The following is a 22,175-nucleotide window of genomic DNA, read 5'->3' as shown; positions in this document are numbered from 1 at the left end:
AAGAAGAACAAAAGCAAACCCCACAGTTACTACAAGGAAAGAAATCATACAGATTAGAGCAGAAATAAATGAAATAAAGAAAAAGAAAATAATATCAAAGATAAATAAAACTAAAACTTGGTTCTTTGAGGAGATAAAATTTATAAACCTTTAGCCAGAATCAAGAAAAAAAGGAAAGGATTCAAATTGATAAAATTAGAAATGAAAAAGAAGAAATTACACCTGACACTGCAGAAATGCAAAGATCATAGCGACTATATTGGATAACCTGGAAGAAATGTACAAAACAACTTTCCAAGACAGAACTAGAAAGAAATAGAAAATATAAACAGACCAATCACAAGTAATGAGATTGAAAGTGTAATTTAAAATCTTCCAACAAACAAAAGCCCAGGACCAGATGGCTTCACAGGGAAATTCTATCAAGCATTTAAAAAAGAGCTAACACATCCTGCTCAAACTCTTCCAATAAACTGCAGAGGAAACAACATCTCAAACTCACTCTACAAGGTGACCATCACCCTGATACTAAAACCAGACAAAGATATCCCAAGAAAGAAAATTACAGACCAATATCACTGACATAGACACAGAAATTTGCAACAAAATACTAACAGAATATAACAACAAATTAAAAGGATCACATCATGATCAAGTGGGATTTATCCCAAGGATGCAAGGATTCTTCAATATATGCAAATCAACCAATGTGATACACCATATTAACAAAGAATAAAAACCATATGCTTATCTCAATAAATTCATAAAAAGCTTTTGACAAAATTCAACACCCATTTATGATAAAAAAGAAAACTCTCCAGAAAGTGGGCATGAGGAGAACCTACCTGAGCATACTGTAGCCATGAAATTAAAAGATGCTTGCTCCTTGGAAGGAAAGCTATGACAAACCTAGACAGTGTATTAAAAAGCAGAGACATCATTTTACCAGCAAAGGTTCATATGGTTAAAGCTATGGTTTTTCCAGTAGTCATGTACAGATGTGAGAGTTGGAACATAAAAGAAGGCTGAGCACTGAAGAACTGATACTTTTGAATTGTGGTGCTGGAGAAGACTATTGAGAGTCTCTTGGACAGCAAGGAGATCAAATCAATCAGCCCTAAAGGAAATCAACCCTGAATATTCATTGCAAGGAAACTGATGCTAAAGCTCCGATATTTTGGCCACCCGACATGAGAAGCCAGCTCATTGGAAAAGACTCTGATGTTGGGAAAGACTGAAGGCAAAAGAAAAAGAGGGCAGCAGAGGATGAGATGTAGATAGTATCACCGATTCAATGGACATGAGCATACTACAGTCCATGGGGTCATAAGGAGTTGGACATGACTTAGCGGCTGAACAACAACAACAAACCTCAACATAATAAACCCCATAAACAACAAACCCACAGCAAACATCATTCTCAGTGGTGAAAAATGAAACCATTTCCTCTAAGTTCTGGAACAAGACAAGGAGTCCACTCTCACCACTGTTATTCCACATAATTTTGGAAGTCCTAGCCATAGCAGTCAGAGAAGAAATAGAAATAAAAGGAATACAAATTGGGAAAGAAGTCCAATTGTCACTGTTTGCAAATGACATGATAACTGTACACAGAAAATCTTAATGATGCATCTGAAAACTGCTTGAGCTCATCAATGAATTTGGTAAAGTTGCAGGGCACAAAATTGATACATAGAAACTTATTGCATTCCTATACACTAACAATGAAAGATCACAACAAGAATTTAAGGAAACAATGCCATAACCACTGCAATAAAAAGAATAAAATACCTAGAAATAAACCTACCTAAGAAGACAAAAGATTACACTCAGAAAACAATAAAGCACTGATGAAAGAAACCAAAAATGACACAAACGGATGGATACACCATGTGCTTGGATTAGAAGAATCAATATTATGAAAATAACTATACCACCCAAAACAATCTACAGATTCAATGCAATCCCTATTAAGTTACCAATGGCATCTTTAACAGAATTAGAACCAAAAAAATTTACAATTTGTATAGAAACTTAAAAGACCCTGAATAGCCAAAGCAATCTTGAGAAAGAAAAGTGGAACTGGAAAACTCAAGCTCCCTGACTTCAGACTATACTGTAAAGCCACAGTAATCAAGCCAAAATGATATTGGCACAAAAACAGAAATATAGATCAATGGTACAAGATAGAAACCCAAAGATAAACTCACAAACTTGTGTCACCCAATCTGTGACAAAGGAGGTAAGAATATACAATGGAGAATAATCTCTTCAATAAATTAGTCCTGGGAAAACCAGACGGCTACATGTAAAAGATTGAAAATAGAACATTCTTTAACGCCACATTCAAAAATAAAATATAGGAAAATATAGGAAAAACACTCTTTGATATAAATCACAGAAAGATCTTTTTTGACCTATGTCTTATAATAAAAATAAAAACAAAAGTAAATAGGACCTAATTAAACTTAAAAGCTTGTGGACAGCAAAGGAAATGATAAACAAGATGGAAAGATAACCCTCAGAATGGGAGAAAATATTTGCAAATGAAGCAACTGACAAAGGATTAATCTCCAAAATAAACAGCTCATGCAGCTTAATGTCAAAACAAAAACAACCCAATCAAAAAATGGGAAGACCTAGATAGACATTTCCTCAAAGATGACATACAAATGGCCAAGAGGCTCATGGAAAGATGGTCAACATCACTAATTATTTGAGAAATGCAAATCAAAACTACAATGAGGTATCACCTCACACTGGTCAGAATAGCCATCATCAAAAAAAATCTACAAACAATAAATGCTAGAGAGTGTGTGGAGAAAAGGGAACCCTCTTGCAGTGTTGGTAGGAATGTAAATTGATACAGCCACTATGGAGAACAATATGGAGGTTCCTTAAAAAACTAAAAATAGTTTGTCATATGATCCAGCAATCCCACTACTGGGCATATACCCTGAGAAAACCATAATTCAAAAAGATACAAGTACCCTAGTGTTCATTGCAGCACTGCTTCCAATAGCCAGGACATGGAAGCAACCTAAATTGTCCATCAACAGATGAATGGATAAAGAAGACATGGTACATATATGCAATGGATTATTACTCAGCCATAAAAAGGAACAAAGTTGGGTCATTTGTAGAGATGTGGATGGACCTAGAGTCTGTCATACAGAGTAAAGTCAGAAAAACAAATATTGCATGTGTGTGGAATTTAGAAAAATGGTACAGGTGAACCTATTAGCAGGGCAGGAACAGAGGCACAGACATAGAGAACACACATGTGGATGCGGGGAGGGGTGGGGTGAAGGGGAGGGTTTGACGAATTCGGAGATCAGTAATGACATATATACACTACCATGTGTAGAACAGATAGCTAGTGGGAACTGCCGTATAGCACAGGAAGCTCAGCTTGCTGCTCTGTGCTGACATAGATGGGTGAAATAAGAAGGAGTGGGAGGAAGGTCCAAGAGAGAGGGGATATATATATGTATCACATATAAATGATTCACGTCCTTGTACAACAGAAACTAACACAATGTTGTAAAGCAATTGTAGACAATTTTAAAAAAAAGAAAAAAGGAACAAAAGGGGAGAGGGCCCAAATCATTAAGATTACAAATGAAAATGGAGAAATTACAACCACACCACAGAAATACAAAGGATCATAAGAGACTACTACATGCAACTATATGCCAACAAAATGGATAACCTAGAATAAATGGGCAAATTCTTTAAAAGGTATGCTCTCCCAAAACTAAACGAGGGGAAAATAGAAAAAAATGAACAGACCAAATACCAGTGCAGAAATTGAGCCAGTAATTTTAAAACTTCCAAGAAGCAAAAGTCCAGGACCAGATCGCTTCACAGGTAAATTCTACCAAACATTTAGAGACGAGTTAACACTTATCCTTTTGAAGCTACTCCAAAAAATTGCAGAGGAAGGAACACTTCTGAATTCATCCTCTGAGGCCACCATTACCCTGATTCCAAAACCAGATAGATATCATACATGCAAAAAGAAAACCACAGGCAAATATAATCAATACAGATGCAAAACTCCTGAACAAAACACTAGCAAACCTACTCCAACAATACAGTAAAAGGATCATACACTATGATCAAGTGGGATTTATATCAGGGATGCAAGAATTTTTCAATATCAGCAAATCAGTCAGTGTGCTATACCACATCAACAAACTGAAGAATATAAATCATATCATCATCTCAAAAGATGCAGAAAAAGCTTTTGATAATAGTTAACATCCATTTTGGATAAAAATGCTTCAGAGAGTGACCACAGAAGGAACATATTATCTCAATGTAATAAAGGTGATATATGAGAAACCCACAGCTAACATCACACTCAACAATGAAAAGCTGAAAATATTTCCTCTAAGATCAGGAATAAGACAAGGAAGTCCACTCTCACCACTTCTTTTCAGCATAATTTTGGAAGTCCTAGCCACAGCAATTAGAGAAGAAATAAATAAATGGAATCCAAACTGTAAAAAAAGTAAAACTGTCACTGGTTGAAGATGACATGATTCTGTACATAGCAAATCCTTAGTATCCTAAGATGCTACCAGAAAACTACTAGGGCTCATCAGTGAATTCGTAAAGTTGCAGGATACAAAATTAATACATAGAAATCTGTTGCATTTCTATATACTAACAACAAAAGATTAGAAATTAAAGAAACAATTCCATTTATCATCACATCAAAAAGAATAAAATACCTAAAAATAAATCTACCTAAGGAAGCAAAAATTTGTATCCTGAAAACCATAAGACACTGATGAAAGAAAACAAAGATGATGCAGACAGATGGAAAAACATATCATGTTCTTGGATTAAAAGAATCAATGTTATGAAAATGGCCATACTAGCCAAGGCAATCTACAGAACTAATGCCATCTCTATCAAATTACCTATGGCATTTTTCATAGAACTAGAAATCTTTATGGAAACACAAAAGACCCTAAATAGTCAAAGCAATCTTGAGAAAGAAGTACAGAGCTGGAGGAATCAGTTTCCCCATCTTTAGACTATACCACAAAAGTACAGTCATCAGAACAGTATGGTACTGGTGCAAAAACAGAAATATATATCAATGAAACAAGATAGAAGGTCCAGAAATAATCTTAGGCACCTGTGGTCAATTAATCTATATCAAAGGAGACAAAACTATATGATGGAGGAAAAATATTCTCTTTTATAAATTGTTTTGGGAGAACTGAACAGCTACATGTAAAATAATGAAATTAGAACATTCTTTAATAGCATACACAAAATAAACTCAAAATTGGTTAAAGACCTAAATGTAAGACCTGAGAGTACAAAACCCTTGCAGGAAAACATAGGCAGAACACTGACAAAAATCATAGCAATATTTTTTTTGGCTCTGTCTCCTAGAATAATGAAAATAAAAACAAAAATAAATGGTACCTAATTAAACTCAAAAGCTTTTGCACAGCAAAGAAAACCATAAACAAAATGAAGACACAATCCATAGAATGGGAGAAAATATTTGTAAATAATGCACACCACAAGGAATTAATCTCCAAAATTTGCAAACATGCAACTCAAAAAAAAAAAAAATCAAAAACTGAGCAGAAGACATTTCTCCTAAGAAGACAGATGAATGGCAAACAGGCACATGAAAAGATGTTTACCATCACTAATTATTAGAAAAATGAAAATCAGAACTACAGTGAGACATCACCTGAGACCAGTCAGAATGGCCATCAAAAAATCTACAAACAATACATGCTGGAGAGGATGTAGACAAAAGGGAAGGAATTCGCCTACAGTGTTGGTAATGTGAAATGAAAGTGTTAGTCCCTTAGTCATGTCTGACTCTTTGCAACCATGAACTGTAGCCTGCCAGGCTCCTCCATCTATGGCATTCTCCAGGTAAAAATCTAAGAGTTACCATGTGATTCAACAATTCTACTTCTGGGCATACATCTAGAGAAATTCATGATTTGGAAGGATACATATACCCCAGTGTTCACTGCAGCACTGTTTACAATAGCCAAGACATGGAAACAATCTAAATGTCAACAGATGAGTGGATAAAGAAGCTGTGGTTTGAGATGGTGTCACCTGGAACTTGAGCCAACTGCACAAGAGTATTGGAGGTCTGGTGAGAGACCATGGCCAAGAACAAAACTAATAGAGCAGAAGTCTAGGAATGTATTCCACATAGCCAGCCAAAAAAGCTTTAAGGTTAAAAATAAAGCAAAACCAGTTACCACTAATCATAAGAAGATAAACATTGTTAATGATGAAAAAGTTAGCAGAGTGAATAAAGCTTTTGTAGATATGCAAAAGAAACTTGCAAACTTCTCAAAAGGCCTTTCCCTTGAACCTCTGCAGAAACAGCTGATTTGTCAGCAGTGTCATGAAAACAGCAGTTAATGTCGATGAAGCTACAAGATTAATGGCTCAGTTGTAATACAGTGGTGGTGCATCAAATTTCCCCAAAAGACCAATCAATTAAATATTTTATACAAAAAGAAGATGTGGTACATATATACAGTGGAATATTACTTAGTTCTTAAAACGAATGAAATAACCTCATTTCATTGCAAGATGTATAGAACTGGAGATTATCATACTAACTGAAGTAAGTAAGAAGAGAAAGACAAATATCATGATATTCTATTACATGAGAAATCTTTTAAAAAGTTATACAAATGCTTTTACTTACAAATTGAACAAATTCACAGAAGTAGAAAACAAGCCTGTGGTTACCAAATGGGAAAGGTAGCGGAGGGACAAATTGGGAATTTGGGATTGACATAAACACACTACTATATTTAAAATAGATTACCAACAAGGACCTACTGTATAGCACAGGGAACTCTGCTCAGTATTGTGTAATAACCTAAATGGGAAAAGAATTTTGGGAGGGATGTTCAAGAGGGAAGGGACATAGATATACCTATGACTGATGAATGTTGATGTTTGGCGGAAACCAACACAAACTGTAAATCAATTATCCTTCAAGTAAAAATAATTTTAAAAAGAATAGATATATATATGTATGTATCACTGATATAAACAAAAAGCAATGAATAAAAAGTAATCATAAGGGGTGAAAAAAAATGTGACCCAAACTCCAATTTATTACCACAGCAGTGTTCTTCTTACCCAGTTTCATGCAGAGATGAAACCTCCCCTAGGAATTATCTGTTGTCAAGAGAGAAGGGAGACTTCTGACATCCAGCAAGAAGGGAGGAGATCAGGAGGAGTTCCGGGGGTGGCGCTGGGGTGAGGAGAGAGATTCAGCAACTTAAAGGCTATTGAAAATCTGTGAGGAGAGAGATTCAGCAACTTAAAGGCTATTGAAAATCTGTCTCTGTGTTTTTCCTATAAAATATTAAGGTCTATCATTTTGTTGGGATTTTACCTTTTTCTAACTACCAGTATTTGATACTTTATTAGGGAAGGACAGCTTGTAGGCAAAGTGCCATCCAAGTAAGCCTTGAATGATGAGTGGGAGTTTGTCAGGCCCTGGGGTAGGCTAGGATGGGGTGAGCCCGGACAGAGAATTCTAGGCAGAGGTTCACCTGAGTGCATCCACAGAGCGCGGGTGGCACATGGAGGCAGGGATGGACCATGTCTAACTGCTGCTCGTCAGCTGTTAATCGTCTGTGAGCACTTGGTGCATGTAGCACTGCCAGTCTTTTAAATGATGTTCTGAAGCTCACAGTGAATGTGTCTGCTTCAAACCTTAGGAATGCAGGATAAATGATATATCGTGTGAAGCTAAAGGTCACCGGGAGTCACTGGCAGCAGTGCAGTATTTATTGCAAGGCCCACCAAGGGTCTTCTGAATTGACTGTGGTCGAAATCAGCCTAAGTCTTCACCAGATGAACTGGTTGGACATCTCCTATGCCTTATGAGACCAAGGAGGTGTTGTGCTGTTGTTAAGGAGGAAACACAAAAATCTAAGGAGATTTGTGAAGTTTGTTAAAATAACCACTACAATTACAACCACTGTAATCATCCTCCAATTAAAATAATTTTTTTTAAAAAGAAAAACAAATAAACCACTCCATTAATTGAACGTATAAAAGTAAGTGTATTCAAGCTTGGGCCTTTATGTGTATCACACATATGATTTATATCCAATGTTCAGATGAGGAAAGGGAGGTTCAGAGGGGCTAGTTACCCCTCTAGTCCTGTTTTTAAAGGAGGCCGGGGGATAAACTGCCTCTTGTTTATTTCATAGTTGATCTTTTAAGAGGAAAGAACACCAGAGAGATTTGCCAAATTTTGCTTTAAAAAGGCATGTCTGTCAAACTTGTAGGTGGAAACTGAGACCAACGTCCTGCAGGATGGCTCCCTCATCGACCTGTGCGGGGCCACCCTGCTCTGGAGGACGGCGGATGGCCTCTTTCACACCCCAACCCAGAAGCACATCGAAGCGCTGCGGCAGGAGATCAACGCGGCGCGGCCGCAGTGTCCAGTGGGGCTCAACACCTTAGCCTTCCCCAGCATCAACAGGAAAGAGGTGGTGGAGGAGAAGCAGCCCTGGGCGTACCTCAGCTGCGGCCACGTGCACGGCTACCACAACTGGGGCCACCGCAGCGACACAGAGGCCAACGAGCGGGAGTGCCCCATGTGCAGGACTGTGGGCCCCTACGTGCCGCTCTGGCTCGGCTGCGAGGCGGGCTTTTACGTGGACGCGGGACCGCCCACTCACGCTTTCACCCCTTGCGGACACGTGTGCTCAGAGAAGTCTGCGAAATACTGGGCTCAGATCCCGCTGCCTCACGGAACTCACGCCTTTCATGCCGCCTGCCCTTTCTGTGCCACGCAGCTGCTTGGGGAGCAGAACTGCATCAAACTGATTTTCCAAGGTCCAGTTGATTGATGCCCTCAAGAGCCAGCAACGACTTTATTAACAAGTTACTGTGAAGATTTTGCCACTCACTCTAGATTTTACCTTTTTATAATGCCGTTTATTAGGGGGAGGGGGGTGTCCTGAAGCTAGGAAGAAAGAGGGGCACGGTGATGAAACATGCCAGGCATTGACCATAACCGTGGTGCGTTGCATGCTCAGAACAGCGGCATCATCATTGACGTGTGCTTGATTAAACCGTAATACCTTTGTAACAATTGGATTTAAAATGCCATGCTTTCATTTCAACCTTGGGGTTTCTTTGGTAAACTGAGACAGGAGTTTAAATCCTATTTTAAAACTCCAGAAGAAATATATTCAAAAGTTGTTGGCTCTTAATTGCAACCTTCGGAGCTGTGTGGTGTAGGTTTTAGTCATGCCCTATCTGGAAATACTTAATACAGGTTAGAATCTGACTAGATACCAAAAGAGTGGCTCTGTAAGATGATGTTGGGGACAGGAGACCTTAAGTACAGGTGGTTGTTTTGAAATCTGCGGCTTTTGTTATTTTTCTTTTGAGGGGAGGGAATATGTTGGTTTTTTTTTTTTTTTTTTTAACTTCAGTGGCATTTAATTACTTTATACACACATTCATCAAATCCCTTGGCATTTCAAACAAAGAATTTTCTATAACTTTTTGGTCTGCCTTTTGTTATTTTTGATCTGCCATGGTCTGTGTCGCTGATAACTCATCTTGCATGGGTAGAGCTATTTGGTTGATTAAAATGTAACTCTTATTAAACATTCATTAAATGAGGGTGATTATTGCAGCAGGAAACATGGCCCAGGTTATATAATATCAAGTTCATTTGCTTACTGAATAATTGAAGAGTAATTAGAAATAAGGTTTTACTCTTTAAAACCACTTGTTGGGGTTTCCTAAGTTTTTCTTAAGAAAGCCAAAATTCTGTGAACTTAAAAGCAACATAACACAACGATGCAGTCAGTTTTGTTCGCTCCCCTTCTGCCATCTGTCGCCTTCCACTGCAGCTTACAGAGCCCTGTAAGTTTTGAAAATGTTTGCAAATCAAACTAAATTTAAATGTAATCATTAGATACACAACACCAAGTGGTACATCTGCAGAGAGCATTTGAAATTCCTGATTTCAAGAGAGCAAATGAGTGTTTACTGAGGAATAATTAAATCAGAATTTCATATGAGCTCCACCAGCCCTCTCTGTTAGTTTCATTTCATTTTTGAATAATAATTCTTGGATGTTCGTTCTCTGTGCTTGGTACCAGTGTATCACCATTCCCATGATGTAAAGAGCCTTCAGGACATGCCCCTGCCAGAGCTGGCTGGGATGAAAGATTCCTGCCACATGGAGCAACTATGTTTAAATTAACATCCTCTTAAATTGACCATTGCAGATTCGTGCCGCATTTTTTTAACCTTTGTAAAGATATATAATTTATATGATTCTAATATACTGTATCCCTGTTCTAATTGGATTTTTCCGTGGTTTGCCTGCTAGCAAATATTTTGCCTATTTTCATTTGTTCTAACCCATTTTGAAAGCCCTTTTCCTTAACGTGATAAGATCTACTCATCTTGATTGCTGCTGCTTAAGTTGATTTAATATATAAAAAGTTCAGCCTATAAGTTTTCAAATAGCTTTACTTTTTAGTGGAGATTATTGTTTATCATGAGGTGGTTTTGTTTTGGTAATTTTTAAGTGCTGTGAAAATCCAACAACAGTCCCCTTATTGATAGCTTACTGTATTCTGTATAGCTTGCTCAACCTGCAGACAGAGAATGAAAGAAAAAAATGAAATTGCCTAGAATAGCAAATGCCTTTTGACATACCCAGAGTCTCCCATGGCTAGCTTTTACAAATGTGATCTGTGCCGCTTTAGGCTCCACAAAATGATGCAGGTAGCACACAGTCCCTTTTCTTGCCATATGAAGAAGGTGATTTGAGGAGTCTTGATACCCTAAAATGCATCTTGTAAGATAAATAGGTAATATCTAGCCTTTCTAGATGCAAGACTATCAAAAACTTTTTTTTTCCCAAAAAGTTACCATCTGATATAATTTTCTATTTCAAGGACTATAGAAGTTAAAGTCTAGTACTTCTACATATGCAGCCTATGCCCCAAAATAGTTATGTTCCAACTTGAAAGCTTTGACATTTAGTGAACTTGGGTAAGAAATTACAAGCTCTTGGAACGGGTAACAGTGACCCACCCTCTGTTATTGCCACATCTTTTCTTCTGACTTCCAAGTGAGGTTCCCTTTCCCCTGCATGGGGAACCACAGCCAGGTTGCACCTCTGTAGAAGGAAGCCAGGCTCGTCTTGGCACTTCCAGTAAGATCTTTTAACGTTGATTAATGAGACTCCCCCTATCCCCCATATTTGAGAGCAATTTCATTTGTAAGAATAAAGAACTCTAGCTCAGAGTAGAGTCATATAGTTCAGAAAAGGTAACTTCTCAGAGGTCATGCCTGTTATTATGTCTTGCTTGACATCACATTCAAGGACAAATCCCACTTCCCAGGTGTATACATAGGAAATTGCAGACCAATTATCCTGATCTCAGCCTGACCAAAATGCCTTTTATGACTACGTTTCCAGAAAAACCCCAGTGATGTATTCCCATAGTTTTCCACCCCACCCCACCCCCAATTGTTTATGCCAGTTTATTACCAAAAAAGAAGAAGAAAAAGAAAAAAAAAAAGTTCAGAGTTAATGAGATACAACTCTGAATATTTTTCTAGCCTGGAATTTTTTTTTTATTATCACTAATCGGTGCTGCCAGGCCATGCATGCTGCAACTCTACATTTTCCTTATTTGGTTTTGCTTTTTGCAAGAAGGGCTACAGTTCACATAGCAGAGTAAGTATTATGCTTTCTGTGTTTTTTTCTAACTGTAGCCCAAAAGAATTAAAATCTTTTAATATAAATAGCATATTTATCATTCCTTGATAGTTAATTATAGAGTTTGGTACCTTTGTGCCTCAGGGAAGCCACGTGACATAACTGGTTATAGAATTTCAGGGTTAGGGTTTAAAGAAAGGAGAAAGCCATTGGAAAAATGATGGGCTCCATTAAGGAGACTAATGAATCTGGATGCAGAAATATGCCAGGAACTGGCATACACATGATTGTAGTAGAATTTATTTCCAGGATCAGTAAGGAAATTATTTTTAAGTTATTACATCTACTATATTAGCAAAGTTGAGGATAACTCTTCTTCATAAAGCTTCAGTGCTTTCTTTTTGCTTACATTAAAAAAAAATTTTTTTTTTCAACCCCTGCTGTTTGGGAGCTCAGTATTGTTATTTGGGCACTTTTTGAGGGTTTAAAAAGGAGCATGTTTTCTCCTTCTTAATTTAAGTGTAACATAGGTTACAAAGTTGTTACCTACAGTTCTATGATTTTGATCAGTGTTCCTTTTTAAATCCATTCTGTTCTTTGGATTTAAAGGATATATGATCACAACCTTGTTAATGCTGGCTAAAAAACACTTGTCAGCTTCATGCAATCCTGCCTTGTAACAGTGGAATTTCTGATAGACAAACAACAGAATCTTGATTTTAAGCTGGATCCAGCTCTGTTCTTTTGGCTGTAGCTCTTACATCCCCACAGTTTAGCCTTCATGGGCAGAGGGTATGAAGTTCCTCCTTGAGTGCTAGAAGGAGAGCATGGCTCTGTTATCATTTCTTTATGACCCAGTCAAAGACCAGTAAGACAACTCCAGAACCTTTCTAAAAGAATGTAAGCATTATTGAAGCAGTAAAACAGAAGGTTCAGTATTTCTTTTTAGTAAAACTAATACCCTCTCAAGTTTTCACCCTTATGCAGAATCCCTAGAGGAAGATAGGGAAAAGCAAATATTTTTCCAGTTCTACTTAACTATTTCTAAACAAACAAAAACTCGATGAAAGGGAAGTTGTTTCTTTTTAGCTGAGATGACAGATTGTTTCTCTGTATTAAATAGTCTAGAAGCTAAGAGGGTGGTCATATTTACCATGTATAGTGTTATGAGCAGTTAAATTTTATGGATATATTTGTAAAACTGTTCTTTTATATTTCATGTCAAATTGAAAAGTTTATTTCTTCACTATTGTATCTGTGGAAATACAAGCCATTTTACAGGAAAAAAATCTTCAAAAACTATTAAATGGATCTCGGTATCTTTTTGAGTCATTGTCTTCATCAGACCGTTCAGTAGGAAGTATATATAACAGTAGACTTGACTTCTGCATTTTTCAAACTTTCAGGTTGATCCCAAACAGTTGAGCTGATCATTGTTTTATATTCTGCACAATACCTATTTAAATCTAGATTCTGAAAATCTTAATTTTTTTTATTTGAAAAATTCCATTGGTGTTTATATTTGTGGCATTACATCATGGTCAAATCTAACTTTCAGGAGCATTTAACTTGGTCTGTAGAATTAATAGATTTTCTACATGGCCACTATAGTCACATTGCTACCTTTTTGATAATCTTCACTTACTTTTTAACAGCATAGCATTATGTGTAAGCCTCCAAGAAACTAGTATGTCTTTTCATAACAAAAGGTCTTTATGACAGTTTTTTTTCCCTCACCACATTGATATTTAAGGAGTCTTAAAACTCCAATACTTTGGCCACCTCATGTGAAGAGTTGACTCATTGGAAAAGACCCTGATGCTGGGAGGGATTAGGGTCAGGAAGAAAGGGGCACGACAGAGGATGAGATGGCTGGATGTCATCACCAACTCGATGGACATGAGTTTGAGTAGACTCCGGGAGTTGGTGATGGACAGGGAGGCCCAGTGTGCTGCTTTTCATGGGGTCGCAGAGTCGGACATGACTGAGTGACTCAACTGACAACTGACTAAGTATTGTTGAAGGAAATAGATTTTTCATCCCCCCCCCCCACCAAAATACACATTTATATAGGCATTTATTTCAGGATTAAGTATTCTAACACTTTAGTAAATCTAAAATGCCATGTGGTTATAGAAAAACATAACCAGTTACAGTTGTGAGATGCATTCCATTTTACAAGAGTGTGAGAACTATTCATTGGGGAAAGAAGAGTATTTAACAGATGGAGCTGGGATAACTAGATATTTGATGCAAAAGAATGAAGTTGGACCCCTTCCTCACACAGTATACAAAAATTAACTCAAAATGGACAGAGCAAAAACTATAGTAGAGTAAACCTTTGTGACCTTAGTCAATGAGTTCTTAAACATCAAAAACACAAGCAACAAAAGAAAACAAATTGGACTTCAAAACTAAAATATTTTGTGCTTCAAAGGACACTGTCCTTTACACTTTGTCAAAAGTAAAAAGACAACCTATACAATGGAAGAAAATATTTGGAAATATATCTAATAAGGAAATAGTATCCAGAATACCTGGAGATCTCATAACTCATCAAGAAAAGGACAGATGGTCCAGTTTAAAAATGGTCAAAAGATTTGAATAGGTATTTTTCCAAAAAAGATACAAATGACCAATAAGCACATACACATTACCAGGAACAATAGGTATCAGAGAAATGCAAGTGAAAAGCCAGAAAAATACCACTTCATACCCACTGTGAGAGTAGCAAGGGAAGAACAGAACCTGACTCCTTGTTGGATCTGTTTCACTTTAACCTTTGCTCTCCATTGCTTTTGTTACTATAATCACTGAAAGGATGTTGTCTATAAGCTGTAAGCATACATAATGGCCTGCCCTGGGAAACCTGCCCCTCTGCCCAAGAAAGTTTAACTAAGGTACCTTTGTTTGGCTCCGGGGGAAACATTCTGACCCTGCCCACTTGTGAAAGGTTGCAGGAAAAAAAAAGTTATCCCAGCCTCTCCCCCCGCTGCTGGCTAAGCCAGAAGATATTCTGCAAGGCTTATAGCATTTTTTACTTCCTCACCTTGTCCCTCTCTTTGTTCTACAAAAGATACTAGCATCCAGACCCTGATAAGACTAGAAACACTTGTTCCATCTTCTCAGATGCCCGGCTTTTAGAATAAAGTCACTGTTTGTTCTGTTCCTTGCTTCAATACCTCATCTCCTGATTATTTGCCTGTCACGTGGTAAACAGACCAAGCTTGGATTTGGTAACAAGCTAAAATCAAAAAGACAGTAAGAAGTGTTGAGAATGTGTTGAAAAAAATTGGAATTTTCATGCACTGTTGGTAAAATTATAAAATGGTACCTGGTGGCTCAGATGGTAAAGAATCCACCTGCAATGCAGGAGACTAGGGTTCGATCCCTGGGTTGGAAAGATCTCCTGGGGAAGGGAATGGCTACCCACTCCAGTATTCTGGCCTAGAGAATCCCGTGAACAAAGGAGTCTGGCGGGCTGCAGTCCATGGTTTTGCAAAGAGCTGAACATGACTAAGTGACGTAAGCACTCACACAGCACCCACTTTGGAGCTAACAGTTTACAGCTCCTCAAAACGTAAAGTAGACAGTTACCCTGTGACCCAGCATTTTCACTCCTGAAAAGTGAAAGTGACTCAGTCGTGTCCAACTCTCTGTGACCCCATGGACTATGCAGTCCATGGAATACTCCAGGCCAGAATACTGGAGTGGGTAGCCTTTCCCTTCTCCAGGGGATCTTCCCAACCCAGGGATCGAACCCAGGTTTCCCTCATTGCAGGCAGATTCTTTACCAGCTGAGCCACAAGGGAAGCCCAAGAATACTGGAGTGGGTAGCCTATCCCTTTCTCCAGCAGATTTTCCCAACCCAGGAATCGAACTGGGGTCTCCTGCATTGCAGGAGTATTCTTTCCCAACTGAGCTATCAGGGAAGCCCCATTTTCATTCCTAGTGTGTGCCGAAGAGAATTGTGAAACCAAGCCAGGACCCTATGGGCTCTCCGGGGTATAGATTCTTTCTTTTCCTGTCCCCAGTTTATAATTTGTAGGAAAGAGGCTTTGTTCAGCCCGTCCTGAGTTCCAAAGGGCGGGTTCGGACTGTTGCTAATCAGAAAAGGGAGGGGATGCAGAAACAAAGGAGAAGTCAAGAATCAGTAGTGCAGTAACATGGCAGGGTCCTGGTTCCTCCTCAAGGAATAGACACAACAACATATCTTTGAGTTCTTCTACAGGAACTAAGCCCCCACTACTTAGTTGGGGACTAAGGGAACTATCCTCTATCCTCTGTCCCCCACCCGGATAGAGGATGGTAACTTACGGCTGAGCCAGGATTCTCTGAGCTCCACCTTGTTACCTCACTACCAACCAGTCACACCCTGCAGCCCTCACCTGAAATGATGCCTATAAAATCCTGTCCCCAGAAACCACCAGAGAACTCAGCAGTTTTATTTTCTTTTATCATGAGCCACCCTGTCCTCCTTGCATGGTCCTGCAGCAGAACTGTCTCTGCTCCGGATTCTGATGTTTTGGTTTGTTTGGCTCACTGCATCAGGCACACGAACTTGTGTGTGGTAACAGTAGTGACCACATTTGCACAACTCTGAATATACAAAAAGCAACTGAGTTTTATACTTTTAAGGGGTGACTTATGTGAATTATACGTCAAAACTAATTTTTAAAAGATATATACTGAATTCAGAGATGTTAGAAAAATGTGATTCCTAGAATTGACTGTAGTAGCATATAGCAAAGGAAGCCATAAATAAAAGGTAAAGACAACCTACAGACTGGGAGAAAATATTTGCAAATAATGCAATGACAAGGGGTTGATTTCCAAAATGTACAAATAACTCCTACAACTCAACAACAAAAAACAAAACAACCCTATCAAAAAGTGGGCAGAAGACCTAAATAGACATTTCTCCAGAGACATGCAGATGTCCAAAAGGCACATGTTCAGAATTACTAATTATTAGAGAAATGGAAGTCATTGAGATACCACCTCACATCAGTCAAAATAACCATAATTTTAAAATGTACAAATAAATGCTGGGGAGGCTTTGGAGGAAAGAGAATCCTCCTGCACTACTGGTAGGGGTGTACATTGGTGCAGCCTCTATGGAAAACAGTATAGAGGTTTCTCAAAAAACTGTAGAGTTGCCATATAATCCAATAATCCCACTCCTGGACATATATCCAGACCAAACTCTAATTAAAAAAGATACATGCACCCCTGTGTCCTAGAAGCACAATAACCACAACAGCCAAGACATGAAAGCAAACTAAATGTTCATCAACAGATGAATGGATAAAGAAGGTATCTTTGAGTTTGATATTTGAGTTTGAGTTTGAGCATACCTTTGATAAAGAAGGTATGCTATGTATATGCATATATATACACACAATGGAATGCCACTTGGCCATAAAAATAAAAATGAAATAATGCCATTTGTAGCAACAAGGATGGACCTAGAGATTATCATACTAAGTAAGTCAGAAAGACAAATATCATATGATATCACTCATATGTGGAATCTAAAATATGACACAGATGAACTTATCTATGAAACAAAAACAGACTCACAGATACAGAGAACAGACTCCTGGTTGCCAAGGGGGAGGGGTGGATTGGGAGTTTGTGATTAGCAGATGCACACTATTATATATAGAATGGATAAACAACAAGGTCTTACTCTGTGTGTGTGTGTGTGTGTGTGTGTGTGTATAACAAGCATTTTGCTGTACAACAGTAATTAACACACTATAAGTCAACTACACGTCAATAAAATTAAAATATAGTACCACATACTTTCTTAGTCATTGAGATAAAAATATTCAAGATCCTCAAGTTTTTGCCTATCTTGAGATGTTTTCCAAAGTCTTACAACATAAATCATTTCTTTTTATCTTGCTTCCACTGGTCATTAGCTAAAGAGAATATATACATAAGCCTACTTAAAAAATTACAAGACAGCATCATACTCTTAAGGACTGCCTATTTTTGCTATCAGGATGAAAAAATAGAACACTATTTCTGAATGAATAGAATGCTGTTTTAAAGAATAGAATGCTATTCTGAGACCTCAAAATCGACTTTCTTTAAAATGGTGTTTTTGAAAGCAAAAACTTTTATAACCAAAATAAAAGCCAACAGAGGTCCACTGTAAAAAAAAAAAAATTAACACCTAGTAAGTATGAACTTCATAATCCCACCACCTAGAGAGAAACACTTAATATTTAGAGGCTTATCCTTTCTAAACTTAAATAAATTTTAATTGTGACTTCAATTTCATTCTGGTCTTACTCTTAGTTATTTAATTACAAGAACTTTTTAATGTAAATTAGGAAATGTGGCTTTGGGAACAGAGGGAAACATGATGACTTATATGTTCTGTAGTGGGTTTCTCAGTAAACAGCTGCAGAAGAAAGTTCTCCTTCCCAGAGACACAAAATGTGCCCAAGACTGGCAAAATAAAATCGCAATGGTTATGGCTGCCAAAGCTGTAAGCCTGAGAAAGCTATGTTCAAACTGTTGTGGCCCCCTAAACACCCATTGCCAATTGTGGGACTTGCACTGGAATGCCCAAAGAGACTATTCTTAAGCATTGCTTCCTTCTTTTATCTTTTAAACAGGTTCTAGTTGAATATCAAGGCTATTCTTATTAAAAAACGTATAACCGTATAACGGACTTTCTTTTTTGCCTAATTCCATGTTTAAACTTAAGCTCACATCAGAGTGCCAAGAAATGTTGCTTATAATGCAGATTCCTTAGTCCCATCAACAGAGGCTGATATTCTAGTTCTCAGTCTCTCCAGGAATTTACACTTGACAACCTAGGTGGCTTAGAAGACTCTGCAGGTAATCCATGTTCCATGCTTTGAGAAATTCTTCAACTAAATGATTGTGTTGATTGTATGCCTCTGTGGTTGAAATAACTAATTCCACTCTGTGGTTTTGGTTCCCCCAACATGGTTTCCTAGGGACTTGAGGTGTATGGCCCCACATAGAGATGGGAATGAATGGCCTGACCAGTCAAGTGTTCTTCCTACCCTGTGATCCTAACTTCCATTTTCTATCACATGACTGGACCTTACTCAACTTCACTGCTTCTTTTCTAAACTTTTGTTCCTTCTCCTTTAGGGCTGATTTCTTTAATACATACTTTAACCATTTCTATGTTACAAGGAAAAAAATCTCCAAAAACTCTGAAATTAGTTTGAGGGCGTTAAGAGTTAAAAATAATTTTGGGAACTTGCTGAGTTTTCAAAATTGTTATTTAACATTATGAAACTTGTCATGGATCAGTAAACTGGGTATCATCACAGCACATTTCACAGATTTATGGTTCCTATCACTTAGTGATATATTTCTAATAAAACTTGGAAGGGAACCTTTTTTAATCCCAGAGTTTGACTTCTGCATATATTCTGTAAATGTTCTGCTGTTTAGATCCATTGCATTAAACAGACAAGTATTTCCTCATCTATAAAACAGAAGTGGTAATAGGCTTCAACTCCGTGAAGATCTAAAGGTAACATAGTATAGGCACTATGGTACATAATTGCTCAATAAACAATAGTGGTATACAATATATTGCTCCCTTGCAAGTGAAGCCTGGCAGGACCCTATGGTACCCTCCCAGATACAAATACTTTTCAAGTCCCCGGTTTATTTTTTTGTAGGAAACAGGCTTCATTTCTTTCATTGACTTCCCCTGAGTTCCAAAGGGCAGGTTCACATTGTTGCTAATCAGGGAAGCAAGAGAATGCAGAAACAAAGGAGTAAAAATCAAGAAACAGTAATGCATGGATGGACCTGAAGATTATCCATAAATATCACCTATGTGCAGAATCTAAAATATGATACAAATGAACTTATTTATGAAACAGATACCGACTCACAGACATAGAAAACAGATTTTTGGTTGCCAAGGGGGTGGGGGTGGGAAGACCGGGAATTTGCGATTAGCAGATGAAGATGCAAGCTATTGCATTTCTAAGAGCATGGAAAAATAACAAGGTATTACTGCCTTGTACAGTTCAGTTCAGTTTCATTGCTCAGTCATGTCTGACTCTCTGAGACTCCACGGACTGCAGCACACCAGGCCTCCCTGTCCATCACCAACTCCCAAAGTTTATTCAAACTCATGTCCATTGAGTCGGTGATGCCATCCAACCATCTCACCCTCTGTCGTCCCCTTCTCCTCCTGCCTTCAATCTTTCTCAGCAACAATATCTTTGAGTTCTCCTATAGGAACGAAACACCCCCCCCCCCCCCAACCAGGTGGAGGATGATAACTTCAAGCTGAGCACAAGATTCTTTGAACACTGCTCTGTTATGTCACCACCAGGTGGTTAATAAGAAGAAAATCTGCACACAGGGGAAGATGATGAAGACTAATGCCTTCCCTCAAATGGTTAACGAAAATTAACTTTCCCTTTCTTCTTTTAAGACTGTCATGGTCAGGCAGAATCTTTGGAACTGGTTTTTGGACCAAAGTCCACTTTCTTCACAAGCTGCCAACCTCCTAAATAAAGCAACCTTTCCTTTCCAACCAACACTGGTTTCTCAAGTACTGGCTTTCAAGTAGTGAGCAGCTAAACTTCATTTGTTTATATATTTCTCAATGTGTCATCTTTAGAACTTAAAAGTCTTAGAAATTGTTCTTTGTTCAAAGAAGGCTTTATAACCTTGACAAACAGTCTAGTACATTCCATATTTAACAGACCTCCATTTTTTCCTCATATATTTTAAATTCTTGAGGAAAGCTTTAATTGTTAGGCTTTAGCCATTATGGACCCATTATCACACATTCTCAAGATAACTTATTTTAAATGAAACAAGTGAGCATGAGCCCAATACTGGCTATTATTATTCAAGTGGCTCTAAACTCAATCTTTAGATAAATATACTATTGTTGCTTATGCACTGCTCTGACTTAAATATTTTAATAGTTTTTATGCTGGTGACCACACAATGATATTACTTTATGAAAAGAATTATTTAGCAAATATACTTGTGACTATATATTTACTTGTGTGTATTTACTATATATATACTTGTGACTATTGACAATTATGTAGCACTCTCTGGTAGATGGTTCCTAACTTTAAATGCATTTATTTTTGATAGTCTCAAAGTCTCAGTCTGTTTATTAGAACTAGTTTATTCACTTGGAATAGTGTACCTCATGGGTTGAATGGACAGCAAAATGGATTACCACTCTGTGTTGCATTTGATTTGTTCTCTTGTTAGTTTCTTGTAGAGTAAGAACATTTAAAGCACTACTAACTATACTATTAAATCCAATAAACTAGCAAAATTTCAAGTCCCTCCAGCCCAACAATTCCACTGAATGAGAACTCATTTATCTGAACCAACTGATAGTAGTTAGATTCTTAAAATGTATTTCTTAGTCTGCTATTATTTCTAAATTTGTAGGATGAAGTTTGCTTTAGAAAATGAAGGTTTCTGGATTAATTGAGCCTGAATCAACACAACTGAAAAAAAAAAAAAAAAAAACCCCATTGTGGTCAGTGGGAAGAGCATTGAGTTAGGTATTACTTCCTGGTAATTGTGTGACCTCTAATTAATTATGTAATCTCAGGCAAGTGACTTAATCTCTGTTTTTCACATGAGAGATGATGAAATTAGAATAAAAATTGATCACATGTCAGATCACAAAACAAGTCTCAACAAATTTAAGAGACCGGTAATTAAACTAAGTATCTTTTCCTGCTGTAATGGAATAAAACTAGGAAATACAACATACGGGAAACAGTAAACTTTACCAAAAAAAAACAAAAAAAAGTGGAAATGCAATAGCACACACTTGAGTAACCAGTGAGTCAAAGGGGAAATTAAAAAAGAAATTAGACAATACCTTGGGGCAAATGAAAATAAAATGTCAACAAATCAAAATTTACATATTATGAAATTCATAACAGTAAGTGCATACATTAAAAGAAAGATTTCAAATAAACAACCTAATTTTATACCTCAAAGAATTAGAGAACAAATTGAGCTCAAAATTAGAAAGTAAAGAGCAGAAATAAAATTTTGAAAAAATCTAAATAGGAAACAAACAAGTTGGCTTTTTGAAAAGACAAAACAATTTACAAACTCTTAAGCTGGACTAAGAAAAATAAAACTCAAATAAAATCAGAAATGAAAGAGATATATGATAACAGAAATAAAAAGGACAAGAGACTACTATGAACAATTACCCACCAACAAACTGGATAAACTAGAAGAAATGAATAAATTCATAGTATACAGGACCTTACCTGTCTACTGAGAAACCTGTATGTGGGTCAAGGAATAATGGTTAGAACCAGACCTGGAACAAATGACTGGTTCAAAATTGGGAAAGGAGTATGACAAGGCTGTATATTGTTGCCCTGTTCATTTAACATATGTGGAGTACATCATGTGAAATGCC

The 22,175-nt window shown here is 37.4% G+C and overlaps 1 protein-coding gene across 4 annotated transcripts in view; it reads left to right on the top strand.

The window, feature by feature from the left end:
• The window catches only part of PELI2 (pellino E3 ubiquitin protein ligase family member 2), a 194,619-nt gene extending 181,566 nt beyond the window's left edge, over positions 1-13,053 (top strand). For all 4 annotated transcript variants that reach the window (XM_061156981.1, XM_061156980.1, XM_061156982.1 and 1 more), the window contains one exon: positions 8,322-13,053. In XM_061156981.1, the coding sequence (XP_061012964.1) occupies positions 8,322-8,888 (567 nt within the window). In that variant the 3' untranslated portion in view covers positions 8,889-13,053. The remainder of the gene's footprint in view (positions 1-8,321) is intronic.
• The last annotated feature ends 9,122 nt before the right edge of the window (positions 13,054-22,175 follow it).

This window comes from Dama dama, chromosome 12 (genome assembly GCF_033118175.1).
Source record: "Dama dama isolate Ldn47 chromosome 12, ASM3311817v1, whole genome shotgun sequence".
NCBI lineage: Eukaryota > Metazoa > Chordata > Mammalia > Artiodactyla > Cervidae > Dama > Dama dama.
Note: the sequence above shows the minus strand (reverse complement) of the source record. Positions and strands in the feature narration are given on the sequence as shown.